The following is a 21,352-nucleotide window of genomic DNA, read 5'->3' as shown; positions in this document are numbered from 1 at the left end:
CCTTTACCCAACAGAGTTCTGAAAGGGACTTACAATCATAGAAAGATGGAATAGGCATCTTAGGTCAGTGATTGAGGACATGACTGAGATATGTGGGGTTCCATTTTCCATTTGATAAGGACGTTGGAGCAATCTCACATAAAGTGCTGTCCTCCCTCTCTAGTTTCTTCTGAACTTGTAATATTAGAGGGATCATTTCCAGCTCTCTCTATAAAATTATTATTATTATTTTGACACAGTATAGGGCATTAGGGTACCATGCTCTACATCTCTGAGGTGCTTTCGTTTTCCTCCTAACCACCGGCCACGCTTGATAGTTGATATTACGTTAGCTTGACAAGTCTGCATAAATTTCCCAAAACTTAATTTCCTGCCTGTCACGCGCAGACTCTTTGTATATTTCTGTTTTGGTAGCACAGACTCTTGCATAAATGAGATGATGTTGAATAGTGCCCTTAATGTGGATTGTTCAATTGGAGGAGGAGTGTGTCTTTACAGAAGGCTGGCATGTGGGGGGTAATGGGGCTGGGCTCTCTAGTCACCGTGATATCGCTACAGCCACACACTATTCTTCCTGCAACTACCTATCTAGCTAATTCCTTGCCTATACAGACCTCCACAGGCCATGCCATTGTTTGGACTCGTACACCTTTGTTTTGCTTAGTTTAGATTTGAAGAATCTAAATTCTTAAAAGCACTTTCTTCTTCTTCTTCTTCTTTTTTTAAATAAAATTTTTTTTTTTAAAGCAGGATAGGGGTGATAATTAAGAAATAAGGGGAAGGAATGGGAGATTTGAATTGAAAACTTCTAATTCTTGAGGTAAAGTCTTAATCTCAGCCATTAGATCAATACCTCTTCAACATTTAAAAGTACTTTTGGATTACTACCTTTTTTTTTTCAAATATTATTTTACTTGTATCATAAATACAATTCTCAACCACATTTTATATTTTCAACCTTTGTTTTTATCTCACATCACAAAATATGTTACAGACACGAATTAGGTCCTTCCATATCGGCGAACGACTGTCATGACTAATTGCCTTGTCGAATTTTTTTTTTTTTTTTACTCAGTTTTTGACATTCGGTACAATGGTTATTTTGTTTTGCATTACATATTAAATTCAATACTGTGTTTTCATGCCTTCAGTCGATTAATCATAACGTGAACACCATCTTACATTAATCATTAGTCATGCACTAAAATTGGTATCGTTTTACGATCACATAAAGTGATGAAGATAAAAATTCCAAATATGTAGCTTACCATGTCTTGTGAACTTTTGTTGAGCCAATGGACAATCTCCATTTCAAGATTTTGCATGTTCTCTGGGGTCTCTGTGTTGCGGAAGTACTTGCTTGAATCTGCGCTACCATATTAGTCTGAAGCCCAAATTGTTTGGGCCTACTTGCCCTGCTTGAGTGTCGCTAAGACCTCGTCCTTGTTCACAAGATCTGCATGATAACGCGAGCCTGCACTTAATGACCTGCATGTGCTTCTTCTGACTTGTAAATTTACGTGCTTATCATCTGGCCCATTCAATTGGTGGCCCACTATACTTGGCAACTCATTTGCCCTGTTGCACGGGCTCAATTTAGTGGATAGGAAAGCACGTCTAGATCCAAATTCAACAGAAAACCAAAAAAAAAAAAAAAAGAAGTTAATATTTCATATGTTATTTAACTTGAATTATAAACATATTTTTCAATCACTTTTTATATTTTCAATTATATCTTTTTTTATCTCAAATACATCACATCAAAAAATGTTACAATAAATGACCTCGTTTGGCAAGTGAATTTTTTGGATGTTTGTCTAAAATTTTACTATAACTTTCTGTAGAAATTGTAGAAAATTTTTTTGAATATTTTGAAGTGTATAGTTTAAAAATTTTGAGAAATTTTTTGAGGTTGCTGTAGATAAAGTTGTTAAAAAACTTATAGCAGACAAATTTGGACAAAAACTTGCTTGCCAAACAAGGCCAAAATATTTTCAATAATACTTTATCTAAACACCCTCAATGGCTTACTTGACTTCGATTGAAGTTCGAATCTCAACTCTCCTCTTCCCATTTCTCCTTCTAAAGTTTAGACAATAGAGTATCATTTGAATTGAAGGGAAAAAAAAAAAAAAAAAAAAGCCTTGCCATTTTCTCATTTTTCTGCGGTCAAGCTTGGAGGCCTGCAAACCAATCCCCATTCTCCTAAGGGGGCGAGTTGGCAATCTTTTTCCTTTTCTTTTTGTTTTTGTTTTTTCAAGTAAAGACAAAGGAAAGAGAATTGAGTTAATTAAGTATGTTCTTTTAGTTCAATAGTTGCAGGTATTTTTGTCAGACCAATCTAATGTGTGATAAAAACCCATGCTTGGCCTAAATTGAGCTAAGACATAGAATATGGACAAGTCATGCGATTATATGATACTACAAATTAGCCTCAAAGATGAATACAAGTCAAACATTCAATACTACAAAAAACTCATACGACAAAACTTTTTTCATGCATAAGTGATCAGCAGGCAAAAAAAATTCTCAAATAATAGACTAATCACGCAAAAAAAAAGGGGGGGGGAATTTTTTTTTTTAAAGTGTTTAAAACTTTAGTTAGTAAAGCCTTTGTTTAAAACTAATCATTGGCAAATATTAGCATTGATTTTAGTACAACTATAAAACGGGTGCCAGTATGAGCACCACCAAGAAATCTACGTCAGTATGATTTGGTTTTTGGGATGATAGGCAATCCAGGAATATTATATATGCATTGATATTTACCCACCAGGAAGTCTTAAATTTACTTAGTCAGGTATCTATTCAGTTGTCTACTTCATTTCGCTCAACAACAATTCGTTATTTTTTTTTTTGAGTTTACAAAAATTATAAATAATTAAGTAAATATTTAAAGACGATATTCGATTTCGACAATAAAGGTTTTTATTTTTTTGGATCCAGTACCCAAATCCACATATTGAACGCACTGAAGCAGTACAATAACATGTATCCTAATTGGCCATTAGTTGCAATGTTGGCGTGTTAAATATTTGGTTTCGTTCAATTTATTAAATATTTTATTAAGAATAGTTCAGTTTTTTCTTAATTAAAAAAAAAAAAAAAACTTATGCTATCCAAGTATCCCAATGCGCGCTTCTTTCTTTTCTTTTGTTTTTGTTTTTTTTTTTTTGAACAAAATGAGTCCCAATGTACCTTCAACAACTTGTTCCTTATATTTTCTATTTATTTAATCAAGGAGTTGGTGTAATTGCGACCAGTTATTATACCTTGATCAGCTGTTAGTCGACGCAAATTCATTTTAAAATTGATTCATTGGGAGAATCTTTATCTTAAGTTGATCTACGCCCTAAAATTGGTTGATGCGGACACTAATTATTAAACAAATGCGTCACAAACCAAATAATATTCGTAATGTCCGCTTTAATCTTCATGCAGCACAAATTAATTATCAAAAAAACATGCTAACCACTTCCTGAAATTTTGTATTTACTCAAAGGAAAAACAATTGAAAATCCCTTGAATCACTACCTTTAACAATTCCATCTGTGCTATCCATTACTTGTAATTGGTTACCCTTCCAGTGCATATCTGGGGAACATTCTCATTGGCCTCTCACCAGCTTTTACATCTCTGATGATGCTAGTATTCAGCACGTATGGTTTGTGCTGCTCAGCTCTGGCAACCCGGCCTTCTGAACCCTATATGAAAAGCCGACTTTTGGTCCCCCAGGTCCACCCTATCTTCATCCGGTTCACTTAATTTTTCTCTCTTGGATATCATCAAGAACCCACCCAGATAATTCTGTCATCAAGAACCCACCCAGATAATCCGCAATTGATCTGCACTCTGCATAGTCGCATACAGAAATCTTGTGAGGATGGAGAGTTCACTGCCTTCTGTGGGCATGGTGGTTCAGCAGTTTGCACAGGTGGGGCTTTTGATAGTAACCAAGAAAGCTATGTTAAGTGGAATGACAACATTCAGCCTTGTTTTCTACTCCAGTGCTTCGGGTGCACTCATTCTTCTTCCTCTTTGTTTTCTCATCAAAAGGTGGTGCCCTCTCCATATCCAAATCCAATCTTCATTTCATCTGCAAAAGTTTGCTTCTTTGACTCATTTTGTTCTGTTTTTTCACTACTTCGATCTGGTTCAGATCAGCCCGTCCCAAGCTTTCTTTCCATTTTCTTGGCTGCTGTTTCTTGATTGGCCTAATTGGGTATGTAAAACGCTCCGAATAGTTTCATGTACTCTGTGCAACGTAAACTTTTATTGTTATTTTAATCTGTATCATAAGTGTAAACTGAAGTAGTTCATCATACACAGGTTCTTGGTGCAGATATTTGGCTATGCTGGGACTTTCTATGCCCCTTCATCGCTTATCTCAGCAATGATGAACCTTATCCCCGGGATTACCTTTTTATTTGCCGTTTTATTCAGGTTCGCAGTACTTCGTCCATTTAGGCATTTAGTTTGGGTAGACAGCTAAAAATTTTCATCTGAATAAGATTGCAATGGGTGGCTCAGGATGGAAACAGTGGACTGCAGAAGCTTCAGCACACTGGCCAAATCCATTGGGACTGTTGTAGCAATCTCGGGTGCTCTGGTTGCAACTCTTTATCAAGGACCCCCCTTACTGATGCTCCCATCTCACTCAAATCTCACCCTTCAACCTCTTACCCAGTCAGCAAATGTGCTGCTTGGTGGACTGCTTTTTGGCATTGATTGTGTGATTGCTTCTCTACTTATGATTGCACAGGTTAACTAATGGTCTGAAGGAGGCTATCATTTGAAGACAGTTATAGTTCAGAAATAAGAGATTATAATTGTTTCCCTTTTATGTTTTCAGGCATTTGTCCTTAAGAAGTATCCGGTGGAGTTGATCATAATGTTCTTTTATAGCTGCTTTGTGGCTATTTTTTCTCTAGCTTCTTCTCTAATTCTGGAAAGAGACCTCAGTGCATTCAGCTTAAAAACAAAGACGAGGTTGGTTGCTGTTCTATACGGGGTATGCGTGTAAAGACTCCTGCAGCATTTATCCTGGTTCACTGATTGCTAATGAATTTGTTTCTTGAACGAAGATAGTCATATCTGATGACTCATAAAGTTTCTAGCCCTTTCTTGACTTTTTTGATTGTCTAACATCCTTCATTTCATGTACTAAATGTACACAATTTTAGGGATTCTTTGGCAATATTTTTCAACTGACTATTGGTTCCTGGTGCGTGAGGAAAAAGGGCCCTCTTTTTGCAGCAACATTTCATCCCATAGGCGTTGTCCTCGGAACTGCAATGGGGGTGATCTTTCTCCATGACACTTTCTATCTTGGCAGGTGTTGACATTACTCTCTGTGCTTTCCTGCAAACCCTAATATCATATTTGATTGTACATTCATTTTTTTTTTGGGGGGTACATTCTTGGAAGTTTGTTGCTAGTTGTTTCTGTTCCTGATTTAGTGCTATTTAATTACCTTTGTTTGGTATTGAGGGAAAGAGACGGGTTAGATGGTTCGAGATGAGAGAATATAAGTAAGAGGGTCCAAGTTCGAGCCCTTCGATTTACGCTCTAACAAAAAAAACCGTTGTTTGGATTCAATAAGCAATTGATTGGAATACATTCTTATAGGATAGTTGCTATTTGTTTTGGGTCGTGATTATTTTCTCTGCAAACAATCAGTGACAAGGAATTTCAATTTATTTGCAGTCTGGTGGGCTCTATTATCATTCTAATCGGATTTTACTCTGTGATGTGGGGAAAAGCTAAAGAAAGGAAGCTGGTTGATGACAATGGAGTGAACAACTTGGAATCAGGGGGTGAAAAGGCCCCTCTCTTGAGTACCAAAGATGCCAATTGAGAAGAGAATGCACCAAACAGTCTCAAAGATGGCGTAAAATAAAATCATTTTTTCCTTGGAAGAATGAAATGTTGCACTTGGATTTGGATAGGTGAATTTGGATTGAAGAAGTGAACAAATTTGAAACACGCATTATTTTTTTTTTTTTTTTCGAAACGATATTTGATTATATTACTTTCAAAAGATATACAAGTGCGAGCAAAGACTCGAATTGACTTTATAACCAGTGTGCTTAAAACTGAGGGAACACGCATTACTTGAAATACATCATTGTGTGGCAAAGAATTATTAAGAACCGAGAAATTTAGAGCTGAAAAATCATTTGGGGTAAAAATCTAACAATAAGAAAGGTAGGGGTGGGATATCGAATTTCTCAATTCCTTTTCTGCATCCCACGTCACGTCTGGAAACCTTCGTTGGCGCGGATTCCGCTCTCGTTCTCCGCCGGCCGGCTATGGTGGCAAATTTAATAACTTGTCTTCTTTTCGGATCCAGCTGCCAAATTCTATGACTATATGATGTGGTCCCACTATTTGTTTATTTCCTTTTATTTTCCCCGAAATAGAGTGGTCCCAATATTTCTTAATCGAGTAGTGGGTGTAATTATCAGTATTCACTAGTTTTACTTTGAGCAGCTGATCCCTGACGCAGGGTCTTTTTAAAATTGATCCACTCCGATCAGAAATCGACGTAAATCAGTTAAATTAAGAAACCTGCAAATGCCCATCTTACTTTCGGGGGAATCTTTCTCGTAACTTGAGAAGCTTCCATGTTAATGTCGACAGTAACTAATAAACAAATGTTCCGCCAACGACAGCAAAGTTAGTATTGTCCGGTTCATGCAGTACAGATGGACCTTCTCTCAAGTCTTGCATTTAGTAATAAACAAAATATTACAAGTCCCTTTGAAGTACTAAACTAACCAGCCATATCAGTCACTTGATTTCCACATCAGCGCCAACAATTAACTTGTCCAAGCTGAAGAACGGAATGCTCAAACTCGAGAATCAGGTCATTTTTTTTACATTAATCATTTCCGTCCCCCTTGAATCTTCACTTATCCAATTTATTAACATGGCACGTTTTTTAATTCAGACGGAGAATGATCTTCTTAATGAGTACAAGTTCGCCTCACTGCAAGGTTTAGAGATGTTGGAGAGATAGAAAGGGGAATCTACAGAAACTGATAACTCTGGCAGTGCCCAAGAAAAAAAAAAACAAAGACTTGTCTGATCTTTCTTTATCCATGGTATTCCTTGAAGCTGCATTGATGTAGTAGGAAATCTTTTGGATTATGTCGACATTAGAAAACCTTGGACAGATGTAAAACTTATGCATTCATGGGCTTTTTTTTGTCTGTGCCTGGAGTTGCATTTTGATGTTTTTGCTTCAAACCCGTGCATCTATTAACACACAGCTGAGATATTCTGCATTGATAGCACCAATGGGTTTTGTACCATTTGGCTTCTGGATATTCATTTTATTACCATTTGGTATATTTCCTTGTTACCTTCTCCATTTACCTACCAAAGCACCTAACTTTCAGATTTGAGTAATATTTTTCTGCTTATTAATTAATGCATATAAATTGATTTCCATGATCCTATATGCTTAATCAAGTGATCCGTAAGAGGTAAGAAAATCATTTGCTATATATACTGATCTTTGGAGCCAATGGAATAGAGATTATGTACCCCTGGCATCACACATTCAGAATTCAAGTATTATGTTACTAAAGTCCAAATTATCGATGCAATTGTTCTTGGCGGATGCAATGTACCGATCACTGGTTTCGTTCTTCTAAATAGCTTCACTTGATTTAACCTTCTGTTGAGCTTCACCTTTTTCTTCCTTGTTAGCTCTATCATGAGCTTGGATTGTACACTCTTCAGCTACATTTTTGCATTACCTTTTATATTGTTTTTTTCTTTTGATATTAATTTTTAGTTCAGTTACGTGCTTATCTTATCCTCCTAATCTATATTGTCTATGTAATAAGCTCTGTTTGACAATTGTGCTTTTGGATTGAAAGCTATTTTTAAATTCTCTTCTAAACATTCTTAAGTATATTAATGATTTGTAATGCCCGGTGCAACCCAATGAGTACAAACAATTTCACAATGATGCACAAAGATATATCAAATTTAAGCACAATAAAGAAAACTTAATTAAAGAGAAAAGATAAGAAATGCAAACCAAATATCAATCCAATAGCCTCTTCAATTGATGGCGATGCTAACCAAGATGTACAAGTGAAGGTTCACTCCTTCCTCACCCCAAATACTCTTTGGTTGAGCCAAGGAGTTTTACAACAATTCTAGTTAACTCTCAACAACCTACACTTGAAAGATCACTCACCCAATTAAGAACTATTTTATACAAATGAGGCAACCTTCACCAAGGTTTTACCACTCCAAGTGATAGGTTCACCTTCACCAAGGTTTTCACTTGAGCAACCTCACAACCCAACTTTTCCAACCCCTTATACAACCAACAAAGAATCTTTCTACTCAAAAATCTCACTTGTAAGCTTGTATTTTGTGTTGGCAAAAGTCCCTTGTCTTCTTGTGCTTTGGGGTGTTTATAGAAGGTGAGAAATGGCTTCAAAAGGCTCTCCAACGGTCAAATATTAAATGCTGTCAAAACTAGCCGTTGGCCTGTCGGACGTCCGAGACCTCCTGTCGGACGTCCGAACCCTGCGTCCAAACCACCTGTCGGACGTCCGAACCCTGCGTCCGAACGTAGGCAGAGAGTCATCAAATTTTTGCGAAATTTCTCGGACGTCCGATGCGATCGATGTGCGTCCGAGGCGTGCGTCCGATCCTTCCGGACGTCCGATGCTTCCTCACGAGCGTCCGACAGAGTTTCCTTCTTGATGTTCTTCATCCTTTCGGACGTCCGATAGCGTCCGACATGAGTGCCCTGTTTTTGCTTCTTCTTTTATGCCACAAGAATCTGTTCTAACAAATTACTCACATAAAAACATTAGCCCAAATCTACATTTTGGTTTGTTAATCATCAAAACCAAGGATTGATCGACCAATGTCAACAATCTCCCCCTTTTTGATGATGACAAACAAAATGAAGATTTCTTTTATCAAATAAGTTCAAATAAAGCTCCCCCTTAGAAAGTGCCAACATACAAAGAAATTTCAATAAATCCTACCCCCCCTTTTGGCATCAATCAAAAACAAACTCCCCCTTTATTTTTCAAATCAAGACCATATTGAATATCAAAATTTTCAATTGTACTTACAACCATATAGCACTTCTTGGATCAAATCATCATGATGTGCCTAAATATGAGAAATTTCATTTGGTACCCTTTCTTTATAGGGTCCTTGGGAGTTAATACGACATGATCTAGCAATCCACATGAATTTCATGCCTTTTCTCATATTTTTCTTTACATAGCAATCATTTTGCATATGTCCAAATTTGCAACAAAAGTTACACATGATAGAAGTATTTTGCACATAGGTGGATTTAATGCAACTAATTTTCTTACTTCTTATCATAGCAAACTTATTTGTGCCTTGAAAAGATTTGCTTTCTTTTGTTTGAGAAAACTTTTGTTTTTCATTTTGGAGAAACTCGTTCAAGTCATTAATTCTTTTCTTTAACACATTTTTTCATAAAACTTTGTTTTCTCTTCTAACTTCCTTTTCAAATTATTTTTGCAATCAAAAACACTTTTTTGATTTTTTAAATCATCATTTTCCATTCTCAAACATTTGTTTTCTTGAAACAGTTTGGAGTTTTCTTCCAACAAATCATTTATTTTTGTTTTCAAATCTTTATTTTTAGCATAAGATTTTCTCAAACTTTTATGCATTTTAATCATAAGAATTTTCACATCATCATCTTCATTATCTTCATCACAAGAAGAGTGATAAGAACTTACCTCATCTTCTCCAACGGCCATTAGTGCCATTTGGGCCAACTCTTCTTTTTCTCTTTTTGAATTGCATTCATCCCATGTAATTTTGCAATCTCCTCTTGAGCATCTCTTGTTGAAGGTCTTCTTGGAACTTTTGATGTGAGGAGTTGTATCATTGTCCACTTCCATGATTTCATTACCCATGAAGGATGGGTTATCCCCCACTTGAGATGCTTTAAAAGCTATGCCTCTCTTATACATTCTTGCATTTTCTTCCTCTTGCACTTTGAATTTCAGCTTTAATTCATAAGAGGTTAGGGTATCCACAAGAGATTCAATGGACATAGAATTTAAATCCTTTGCCTCTTCTATAGCATTTATTTTGTTTTCCCATTCTTTTGGCAAGGCATTCAAAATCTTTCTATTTTTCTCACCCAAAGAATATTTTTTTCCAAGCAATTTAAGATCTTCAATAATGTCACAAAATCTACTACACATCTTATCAACATTTTCAAGAGGATGCATTTTGAAAAATTCATATTGAGAAACAAGCAAAGATTTCTTTTGTTCTTTAATATCTTGGTTACCTTCATGAAATACACACAATTTATCCCAAATATCTTTAGCTGATTTACAACCTTTAATCCTGCTAGATTCATTTACATCTAATGCATTGTACAATATACACATGGCCTTGGCATTCAAAGAAAGGTATCTCTTGTCTTTTTCATTCAATTCTTGTCTAGTCTTTAATCTACTCAAATTGGTGGTGGAGTCAACTATTCTATCTTCATAAGGACCATCTTCTACCACATACCATAATTCAATATAAACGGATTGTAAGAAAATCATCATTCTTTGTTTTCACATGCTAAAATGAGAACCATTAAACATAGGTGGTCTATCAATAGATTGCCCTTCTAAAAAAGAAACTTTTATGGTTGCCATGATCTTTACTCTAAGCGGTTAAGCTTGATCAAAAGAAACCTGGCTCTGATACCAATTGTAATGTCCGGTGCAACCCAATGAGTACAAACAATTTCACAATGATGCACAAAGATATATCAAATTTAAGCACAATAAAGAAAACTTAATTAAAGAGAAAAGATAAGAAATGCAAACCAAATATCAATCCAATAGCCTCTTCAATTGATGGCGATGCTAACCAAGATGTACAAGTGAAGGTTCACTCCTTCCTCACCCCAAATACTCTTTGGTTGAGCCAAGGAGTTTTACAACAATTCTAGTTAACCCTCAACAACCTACACTTGAAAGATCACTCACCCAATTAAGAACTATTTTATACAAATGAGGCAACCTTCACCAAGGTTTTACCACTCCAAGTGATAGGTTCACCTTCACCAAGGTTTTCACTTGAGCAACCTCACAACCCAACTTTTCCAACCCCTTATACAACCAACAAAGAATCTTTCTACTCAAAAATCTCACTTGTAAGCTTGTATTTTGTGTTGGCAAAAGTCCCTTGTCTTCTTGTGCTTTGGGGTGTTTATAGAAGGTGAGAAATGGCTTCAAAAGGCTCTCCAACGGTCAAATATTAAATGCTGTCAAAACTAGCCGTTGGCCTGTCGGACGTCCGAGACCTCCTGTCGGACGTCCGAACCCTGCGTCCGAACGTAGGCAGAGAGTCATCAAATATTTGCGAAATTTCTCGGACGTCCGATGCGATCGATGTGCGTCCGAGGCGTGCGTCCGATCCTTCCGGACGTCCGATGCTTCCTCACGAGCGTCCGACAGAGTTTCCTTCTTGATGTTCTTCATCCTTTCGGACGTCCGATAGCGTTCGACATGAGTGCCCTGTTTTTGCTTCTTCTTTTATGCCACAAGAATCTGTTCTAACAAATTACTCACATAAAAACATTAGCCCAAATCTACATTTTGGTTTGTTAATCATCAAAACCAAGGATTGATCGACCAAGGTCAACATGATTAAATTACAAGGTATATAAATCTCAATAAATAAAACACATGGAAGGGATCACAAGATATTTATTCCAATGACATTATCACTGTCCATGTAATGCCTACTTAACAATGCCTAAATAGGCATACATGCTTTCTATTCCACCGTGCAACGCCGTGGTTATACCTCCTAGTTTTACAGGGGATTAAGTGTTTTGTCCAAGTAGACAACAAAATGTTTTAGTCTCAGTAAATTACAATTGGTGTCTCAGGATGGAAATAATGGACAGCAGAAGCATCAGCACACCGGCCCAATCCCATTGGGACTATTGTAGCTTTCACAGCTGCTTTGATTGCAACCCTTTATCCCTTGCTGATGATCCCTTCAGGCTCAAATCTCACCCTTCACCCTCTTTCGCAGTCATCAAGTAGGGTGCTTGGAGGACTGCTGCTTGGCATCGATTCTGTGATTGCGTCACTATTTGTTAATTAATGGTGTTAAAGAGGCTTTGATTCAAGACAAATGTATATAATTCAGAAAACAAGTGATTATGGCTTCACTTTTATGCCTTCAGACATTTGTCCTCAAGAAGTACCCAGTGGAGTTGATCATAATGTTCTTTTATAGCTGCTTTGTGGCTGTTCTTTCCTTAGCTGCTTACCTAATCCCGGAAAGAAACCTCAATGCTTGGAGCTTAAAATCAAAGACAAGGTTGTTTGCTGTTATATATTGGGTATGCATCGAAATTTCCTGCACCATAACATGTTTCACTGATTTGCTAACACTCCATTTTAACCACTTTGGTCCTCAAGTACTAGCAAATGAAATAGTCATATCTGATGAGTCATGTAGTGTCTACTCCTACATTTTGTTTGATTGTCTAACATCTTCCAGTTCACGTATTAAATGTGAATTTAGGAATTTTTTGGCTATGTTTTTCAAGTCGCTATCGGTGCATGGTGCGTGCACAAAAAAAAGTGTCCACTTTTCGCAGCAACATTTCATCCCCTCGGTATTGTCATTGCAACTATAATGGGGGTAATCTTTCTGCATGACACTTTCTATCTTGGAAGGTATTAAGATTCTCTGTGGTATACCCCAAAACCATAGGATCCGATCTTATTCTAATTAGTTCCTAGTTGTTTCTGTTCATGGTTTGTAATCATTAAGCAGGATTAAGTAATAGTAACTAATTTTCTCTGCAGAACAATCACAGACAACAATTCTCAATCTATTTGCAGTTTGGTGGGCAGGCTCTATTATCATTGTAATTGGATTTCACTCTGTGATGTGGGGAAAAGCTAAAGAAATGAAGGCGGTTGACGATAGTGGATTGAACAGCTTGGAACCAGGCAATGAAAATGCCCCTCTTTTGATAGCCAAAGAAGGCAATTGAGAAGAAATGCATAAGCGGTGCTGCTAGACCCGTCTCTTGCTGCAACAAAAGATGCCCATCTGAGTATGTTTGGATAGCAAACTATTTTCACACATTTATCTGCTTATATCATAAATATATTTTTCAACTATCTTTTTATCTCATATACATTACATGTAAAAAAAAAGCTATATAATATTTTTTTTTTCAAAAAATTTTCCCAAATGATCTGCGTTGAATTTCTAGCTCCACTAGGCACACACCATGGCAAGCCATCTACTAGCAAGTTTAAGCAAATATTGTGAAAGTTTCTACAGTGTCATTTCCTAATACAATGGCCTGGGAGTTGGATGTAATTTCAGATCAGCAAGCTACTGGAAATGTACTTGACAAGGATTTATTCTATAATCTACTGTTCCAAAAGTGATACACACAGCTTAATAGATTTTCCTTTCCTTCTTGTTTTTCAATCTCAATGTTATTAATTCGTCTACCAACTAGCCCACTAGTCATTTTCTTGAGGCAACTGAATCAATTTCTATGGAGACATTGCTGCATGAAGTTTATGATACCTTTTACTCTAAGTTTGAGAAATTCATCAACCTTTTGATTTGTTTTCCCCTTTAGTTTGAAAGGAAATAAATAAGAAGCACACAAGGCAGCGAAATAGAAATTTAAAATTTTGTTTCCAATCCCATGGATCTACTTGAAAGATCTTATGGCTTACAAAAAGGTTGCAAGAAGATTATCTCAAGAAGAAACTCTCTCTTGTAAATGGATGGATGGTTGAATCAACATCACCACCAATATTGTGTGAAGCCTCCAAGAATCTTTCAATCGAAGGCAAAGCCACCACTAAGTCATCCAAGTGTTTGGCCTCTAGTGAAGTCCGCACCACCAATTTCTCAAGGAGAACCTCCAAGTAAATGAGTGCACAAGAGAGATAAAGTGCTAGGTCATTATCTAAACCTTTTTAATGTGAGAAAGATAAGAGAAAAACTGATTGAGAAATGAGAGAAAAACTGATTTTTCTCTCCTTAATCTCGTGACTTTTGTGGCTGCCCCTCCGCTCCACATCAAAAGAAAGAGTTGTTCTCTTTGTGTAAAAGATGTATTTAAGGGAATTTTCCTAATCTAATCTACTAGGGTTAGGTAATTTCCTCTTAACTCCTTGAATCCCATTTGTCTTCACAAATTGGACCCTTAAGTATCTTATACTTAACTCATTAAGTCTCACTTAATTTCATTTTGGTCCTTGGAGAAGATGATTTATTGTGTATGATCCAATAGATTATTATAAAATTTGGCAATGAATGTGAATCATAACCCATTGTTTCAATTAGGTAAAATAAATTAAAACTCTTTTAATCTATCATTAATTCAATTTAATTAATCAATTCATACTCATAGATCATTTAACATCTAACAATGTGTTATGATCACCCAAATCTTGAGAAAAGTCGAATGACTGACTTTACCTTTTCATGAATTAGTTTCTGTGTAATTGATATCTTTTCACCATAAACATATTCTATTTAACATAAAAAAGGTTAGTACATAATGTCATCCTCTATTATTCTTATACTATTTGTTGCTTCCTTGTTCCCAAAATGCAACTCCTTGAAGTTGAAATTGGAAATACACTTTTCAATTACAATTACACTCCGTGCAGAGATTTATTGGTTATCATTTCCTATAAGTGCCCTCCCATAGGGATATCTCTCTTATAGTTAAGAGTGGTAAATCCTTTATTGATCACTCATCATCCTTCCATATTTCATATTATATCCAACATCTACCGCTTAATTACTCAATTAAGAATAATAACGGATAGAGCCAAAATACAATAGTCAATACTCAAGATGTTACGGTGATTTCAAGTCTAAGGATCACTTTACACCCTCTATCATGTAGAGAATTTTTCATTGACACTATGAAATTCTCAATTGATCAATCCATTGTACTTGTCATCCACAAGCATCCATATACTAGTTTAGATATTACCACATCATAGTTGATGAGATCCACTGCTTCCTTCTTTTTTTTGAAACTTAGTATATGCTAACTTATCCGCATTAGTGATGCCCTTTTTTCAATAATACTCTGGTTAGGGATATCTAAAATTAATAACCATAGGAATGAGAAGAATCTCACTATCATAACTCTTATAATTTCTTCTCAAGATTATTAATTCTACGTGATTTATAATTTAAATTGTAGCAGTGAATAACAAAAAAAAAACAAATAATAAAGATTGCCAGTAATTAATATGCATAAATATAAAAGTGTCTTTAGAGCCCCAAATTGATTGGATTTAGTGCATAATTGTGTTTGGATAGAGTATTATTTGAAATAATTGCTAGTATAATACTTTTTGTTATGCGATATATGTGGGACAAAAAAATAATTAAAAATATAAAAAGATAAATTGAAAAATATATTTATGATACAAACAAAATATTATGTGAAATATTTCATCTATCCAAACGCACCAACGGTACTTGTTTTCTTTAAAGCTCAGTACCCAAAGTCACATTATAGATAGTTGGACGAGTACTAAACAACATTTTGTTTGTTGTTGACTTGAATGTACGCGAAGTTGGTCGTAAGACTCCTGAGTCCTAACATGTGATGTAAACCGAAGGAAAGGGATTTTGTAGTTGTCAAACAAGAATTCATAAGCGTAAACTGCTTCTATTCCACCCACAGGAGAAAAAAAATGAAAAAATGCAATTCAAAAAACAAATCCAATTTATGTAACATCCCAGAATCCTGTCATTTTAATCTCCTCCAAGCACCCCCTCAGGGACTACCCGAACAGTTAACTCTACAGTAATTTGATAATTACTTATCTGCTTTTTTTCTTTTAAATTTTTTAGTGATTGCTCGGTCAAAGGCGTGATTTTTGAATCTCAAACACCACGCTTTAGTTTAGTTAGTTGGAATATGAATAATGAATGAATAAGTGGTGCCCAATTAAATGTCTAATTAACCAACAGCAATTTGGGTTGTTAGCAGTCTCTAAAGACTTTAAGTTGACGGGGCGATTAAGTCCTTGTCTCCCATCATTTACCACATCATGTAATTTTCTCAAATTCATATAAGTACAGGAGCAGAGTAAGTTACGGATGTAAAAGTAAAAAGTAAATAAATTAAACGTCTAGTTTCGCATCTTCAGAAAGCTTGCTGCTGCCTCTGTTTCGGATACGGGTAGAGCTGTTAAACGAGTCGAGTCGAGCTCGAGCATAGGACAATCGAGCTCGACTCGAACCTCTAATCGAGCTAGCTCGAGCTCGCTCGATTAGTAATTCGAGCTTTACAAGGCGTTCGAGATCGACTCGATATATTAGTAGAAAACTCGAGCTCGAGCTCGAACTCGAGTTTAAAATCGAGCCGAGCTCATCGAGCTCGAGCTCGCAAAAACCTCAATCTATCCCTCATCAAGGGTACAATGCTTATGAAATTTGCACGCATATATTAAGAACCATTTAACAAGCCTAGTCACGGCAAGTGATAGAATCAGAACACTTGGAAGTGGAAATAAGAGGGAAAAAAAATTCCTATATCAATCCCCACAATCAAAATTTGAAAAGTGAAGAAAAAAACCCCAAAAAAAAATAAAAAATCCAATCCTATTAACATTCAATTATAGATGCCGGCTTTTGTACCAAAGGAACAGCATCACAAGCGGTGCCAATTTCTTCGCCGCCTCCGGGCAGTTTCCTCTTCGGCTTGGCCTCTTGCAGCATTGATACTACATCCCTCATAGTTGGACGGTCAGCCGGATTTCGACTGGTGCAGATCAATGCAATTCTTAGCACTAGCATTATTTCCTCCCTCATGGAGGCACACGACGAAGCAGCATTTTTGTCCAGAATATCAAGAAAACCATTTTTACTCTTAATCTTAGACCTCACCCAATCTACTATACTATTGCCATCCCCAAATTCTGCATCCACAGATCTTTTCCCGGTCAAGATTTCCAATAACACCACGCCGTAGCTATAAATATCACTCTTCTCATCGACTTGCAGCGTGTAAGCATATTCTGCAAAAACAAATCGCGCCAACTTCAGAGAGATTCATTGCAAAAAAAAACAAACGAACGGAGGCTGTGGGGTGCGGGGTGAGAATGGAGGCTGCTGGGTGCGGCGTGAGAATGGAGGTTGCGGGGTGCGACTGCGGGGTGCGGCTGGAGGGTGACGGCTGTGGGAGGGAAAAACGTAAGACCAAAAGAGGAAAAAAAATTAGGGCTACAGGCGGAGACTGGAGATGACTTTGGTTAAAATACCTCATATATATTGAAATGACAAAAATGCCCCTACCCTTCGAGCCTAACGAGCTTAAACGAGTACTAAGTAGAGCTCGAGCTCGGATCGTTTGTCTCTCTAAACGAGCCGAGCCGAGCTCTTATCGAGCCGGGTCGAGCTCGGCTCGCGAGCTGCCCGGTTCGATTAACAGCCCTAGATACGGGGCAGGAGCGGTCCTCAGAAGGACCGCTCCTGGACGGTCCCCTCACAGAAACAAAGGTAAGGCCAGAAATAAACCACGTCAAAAGGCTTCAGTTTGGCCCAAAACGACGTCGTTTTATTAAGTGAGACAGTAAAAAAAATGGTTATACTCTGCTGACCGTAACGACAAGAAACGGAACGTTATGACCACTAGTAAGCAAAGTCCCGCCCAAACCGAAAGGTTGAAAATGAAAAGCCGCACTTAGACTCCCACCCAAACCAGACGAAGCAGTTGCATGCGAAAAGCCACGAAGGGAGAAATAAGAGGGGAAAATATGAGATTGGCAACACTCTCCGGCGTGACATTGCGAAAAGCTGTGGAAGTGCAACATTGGATACTGAAAAAATAGCAAGGAGAAGCAAGAAGTGGTGGAGTGGTGGACAAATTTCTGGTGATTCGGATTTATTATAAGAAGAAGAAAGGTGAACCCAAGGTTGAAGAGCGGAAGATCGTAGGCGCGGGAGTAGTGAACGACCGAAAATCAGTCAGGTATTCAAATTTTTTTGAGGCCTACGATGATGCAGTAACATGTGTGATTTGACATGCTTGTTGAAGGACATGCTTGATTTGACATGCTTGTTGAAGGACCTTACTTGTGGATGTTGTTGGCGTACAGTAGGATGATCGCTTAGAGGGATATCACGTGAGCACAATTTTGTGTATAGTAATGAGTAAGTGCAGCATGATAGGAGTATTATGAGTTAGTTTTTGAGCATGACAGAGTGAGAGTGGGAAAGAAGGGGGAAATCGTGCGGCACAACTGCTTGAGAAAATGTGTGCATGGGTTCGATAGTTAGTATTGAAAAAATGGATGCAGATTACAATTGAAAAAATGTTATCATGAAATTGGGATGGCATTTTTGGGTCTTGAATGGTGTAAGTTTATTGTATTAGTTCGTGTGCACGAACACAGTGTTGGATAATTGTTACATGTTGTGGTTGAACAGGTACATAGAAATAATAGAGTTCAAATGTTTTGTACTGAGTTGTGCGTCTCATATTTGCTAATGAAAATGCTATTTTGAAATTGAGATGTCGTATTTGGGTCTTGAATGGTGTAAGTTTATTATATTAGTTCGTATGCAGGAACACAGTGTTGGATAATTGTTACATGTTGTGGTTGGATAGGTACATAAAAATAATAGAGTTCAAATGTTTTGTACTGAGTTGTGCGTCTCATACTTGCTAATGAAAATGTTATTTTGAAATTGAGATGTCGTATTTGTGTCTTGATTGGTGTAAGTTTATTGTATTAGGGCGTGTGCATTAACACAGTGTTGGATAATTGTTACATGTTGTGGTTTAACAGGTACAGAGAAATAACAGAGTTTTAATGTTTTATACTCAGTTGTGCTTCTCATATTTTCTTTTACGTTGATGTTACAGGTTATTGGTTTACTTGCATAAAGAGAGACAAGTTTCTAGGCTGGAAGTGAATGAGTACGAGAGTAGGTTATAAGTTGGCAATGTGAGACAGACGGAATAACAAATCATGAGGTTTAGCATAGTTAGTGTGGAATAACGGTTAAGAATCTTACTAGTTATTGTAGGTGCACATCATGTTGGATAGTCATTACACGCAGTCATTTAATAGTGACACTAGGAGAAGTGCACTGTAAAATTGGATGAACAATGAAGTAAAATTGTTTAACGGGTTTGTTGCTTCATTTATATTGTTGAAGAGGGTGATAAATAAAGGAGAATGTGATTGAATTGAACTTGATAGGCAGAGGAATAGATTATGAAATGACTAAATGAGGGATAATTAACCAGAAAATTTGGTATTGAGACAAACAAATTGTGAAAAGGAAGATTACTTGTACAATAATTGTTGTGGTTGGACATCATCTTTGATAGTTGTTACACGTAATAGATCAGAAGTTACAATAATAGAACTGGTCTATAGAATTTCATGAAGATACTATAAATTTGGATGACCCCTTACTCTACTGCATTGGTATTGTACAGTAGCATAATAAATAGAAGAATAAATTGATGGATGAAGTACAATCTGATAGGTAGAACAACAGATTATGTAGATTAGTGGCAGTTGGAATAAATAACAAACTGTGAAGAATGAGTTACTGAGTGTGAGAAAAATTGTTACAGGTTGTACTATAACTAGTGTGACTAATATTTGATGCTCATATATTATGTTTAGCAGTACTTCATGATATGTTATGACTGTGGCTGGAAAAAAAATTTTGGAACTGAAGTGCAATATGTTTGTTAAAAACATTAGTTTACAATGGCAAGAACGCGAGCAGGAAGCACACTTCAGGAAGCAGACAGAGAAGATCTCGCCGAAACAAGTGGTGGTACAGAACACGGTGCAGCACCCACTTCATCGAATAGGTAAGTGGCCAGTGCTTGCGTAAGGTCTTGGCAGGTTAGACTTGGCATCATTATTCAGCATTACAATGTTGACTGTTCAGGGGCAGGATGGGAAGGAAAAGAAGCAGTAAAAGGAATGATCGTTTAGGTGGGGAGGAAGAACTGATTACAGCGGGAACAAGCGAGGTCGCAGAACCAGTCCCACCATTGAATCCATGGATGAAGTTCAGGTAAGATTATTGAATATGAGGAAAAAATAATGGTACTAAATAGCACATATAACTTTGGAGTTTTGAATGTGGACAGGAAAGAGTATCAACACACGATTTCGGCGAAAGGTGTTAAGCTGACCGAGGTATGCTGTCCTAGCAAAATAAACTGAAGAATCATTGAACTGATGGGGTGCCTAAGGGAAAAATAGTGAAACGAGCAATTATTTTGTGTTTAGTCTAACGTGTTTTTTGAATTTATTTATTCAATGCAGTACAATGACATTACCCGGGCAGCATATAATAAGTTGAGTGAGGAAGAAATGAGGAAGCGAAAGGAGGAATATTTGAAAGAGAAAGAAGAGTATGAGAAAGAAATGGAACGTCTAGGAAAGCCGATATTGCGAAAAGCACGGGTTCAAATCAAGGTAAATATACGGCATGATTCATCAAACATTTAATGAAACTTATATTAGTCTAATGCATATATCTAAAAAATGGTGTAGAATCAGAAGTACACTATCCGATGCTCGCCAAAGCAGATGTCAAGTTTAGTTTCACGAATCGATGAAACTAAGAAGCAGCAGATTAGAGACATAGGATTTGGAGGGCTGCTAGACATACAGTGTCACTGGATTCCTAGTGGCATAGCTACCTGGCTTGTTGACAACTTTAATCCGACATTGAGCAGTTTAAATGTACATGGAGATGGTGTGCTACCTTTAACGTCAAAGGATATCAGTTTAATCCTGGGGATCCCGAACGAAGGTCCCGTTCCAGTTGAAGACACCGATACAACTGAGGTTGGGGGAACTGGACCAAGTCGTAGGACATACAAATGGAATGAGCTCCCAAATGAGTTGGTAGCCATGAATGCAGGGGAAGAATTCTTAAGACTATTCGTGGCATTTTCTTGTGGATGTCTACTGGCTCCAACCACTAGAGCCGAGCACAAAATAAAGGTTTGGAACTGTACGCAATTGGTTGATAGGGTAGCCAGATTGAACTGGGCTGAGTATGTGAGGATCGTACTATGCAATAAGGTGCTAGAGGTGCAAAAGAAAAATGAAAAGCAGCACCAATACGTTGGCGGTTGTATCTTCGTTCTGCTGGTAAGATTAGATAGTTGTAGTCATGACGAAAATATGCTCTAATTGTTACACAGTGCACCAGAGAGTCAATTAGTTTTGCGTGCCTTCATAAATACTGTCTGTATTTCCACATTTTATCAAATTCAGTGCGATGGATTGATTAGATTATGCTC

At 37.0% G+C, this 21,352-nt stretch overlaps 1 protein-coding gene across 1 annotated transcript; it reads left to right on the top strand.

Moving 5' to 3' along the window:
• The first annotated feature begins 3,559 nt into the window (after window positions 1–3,559).
• LOC113715636 (WAT1-related protein At3g28050) lies at window positions 3,560–5,985 on the top strand. Its single transcript, XM_027239896.2, has 7 exons — window positions 3,560–4,056; window positions 4,160–4,222; window positions 4,330–4,443; window positions 4,531–4,762; window positions 4,853–5,011; window positions 5,184–5,335; window positions 5,707–5,985. The coding sequence occupies exons 1-7, from the start codon at window positions 3,884–3,886 to the stop codon at window positions 5,855–5,857; spliced, it is 1,044 nt and encodes a 347-aa protein (XP_027095697.1). The 5' UTR covers window positions 3,560–3,883; the 3' UTR covers window positions 5,858–5,985.
• The last annotated feature ends 15,367 nt before the right edge of the window (window positions 5,986–21,352 follow it).

The sequence above is a fragment of the Coffea arabica genome, chromosome 11c (assembly GCF_036785885.1).
Source record: "Coffea arabica cultivar ET-39 chromosome 11c, Coffea Arabica ET-39 HiFi, whole genome shotgun sequence".
NCBI lineage: Eukaryota > Viridiplantae > Streptophyta > Magnoliopsida > Gentianales > Rubiaceae > Coffea > Coffea arabica.
This window is presented reverse-complemented; position numbering and strand designations above follow the sequence as displayed.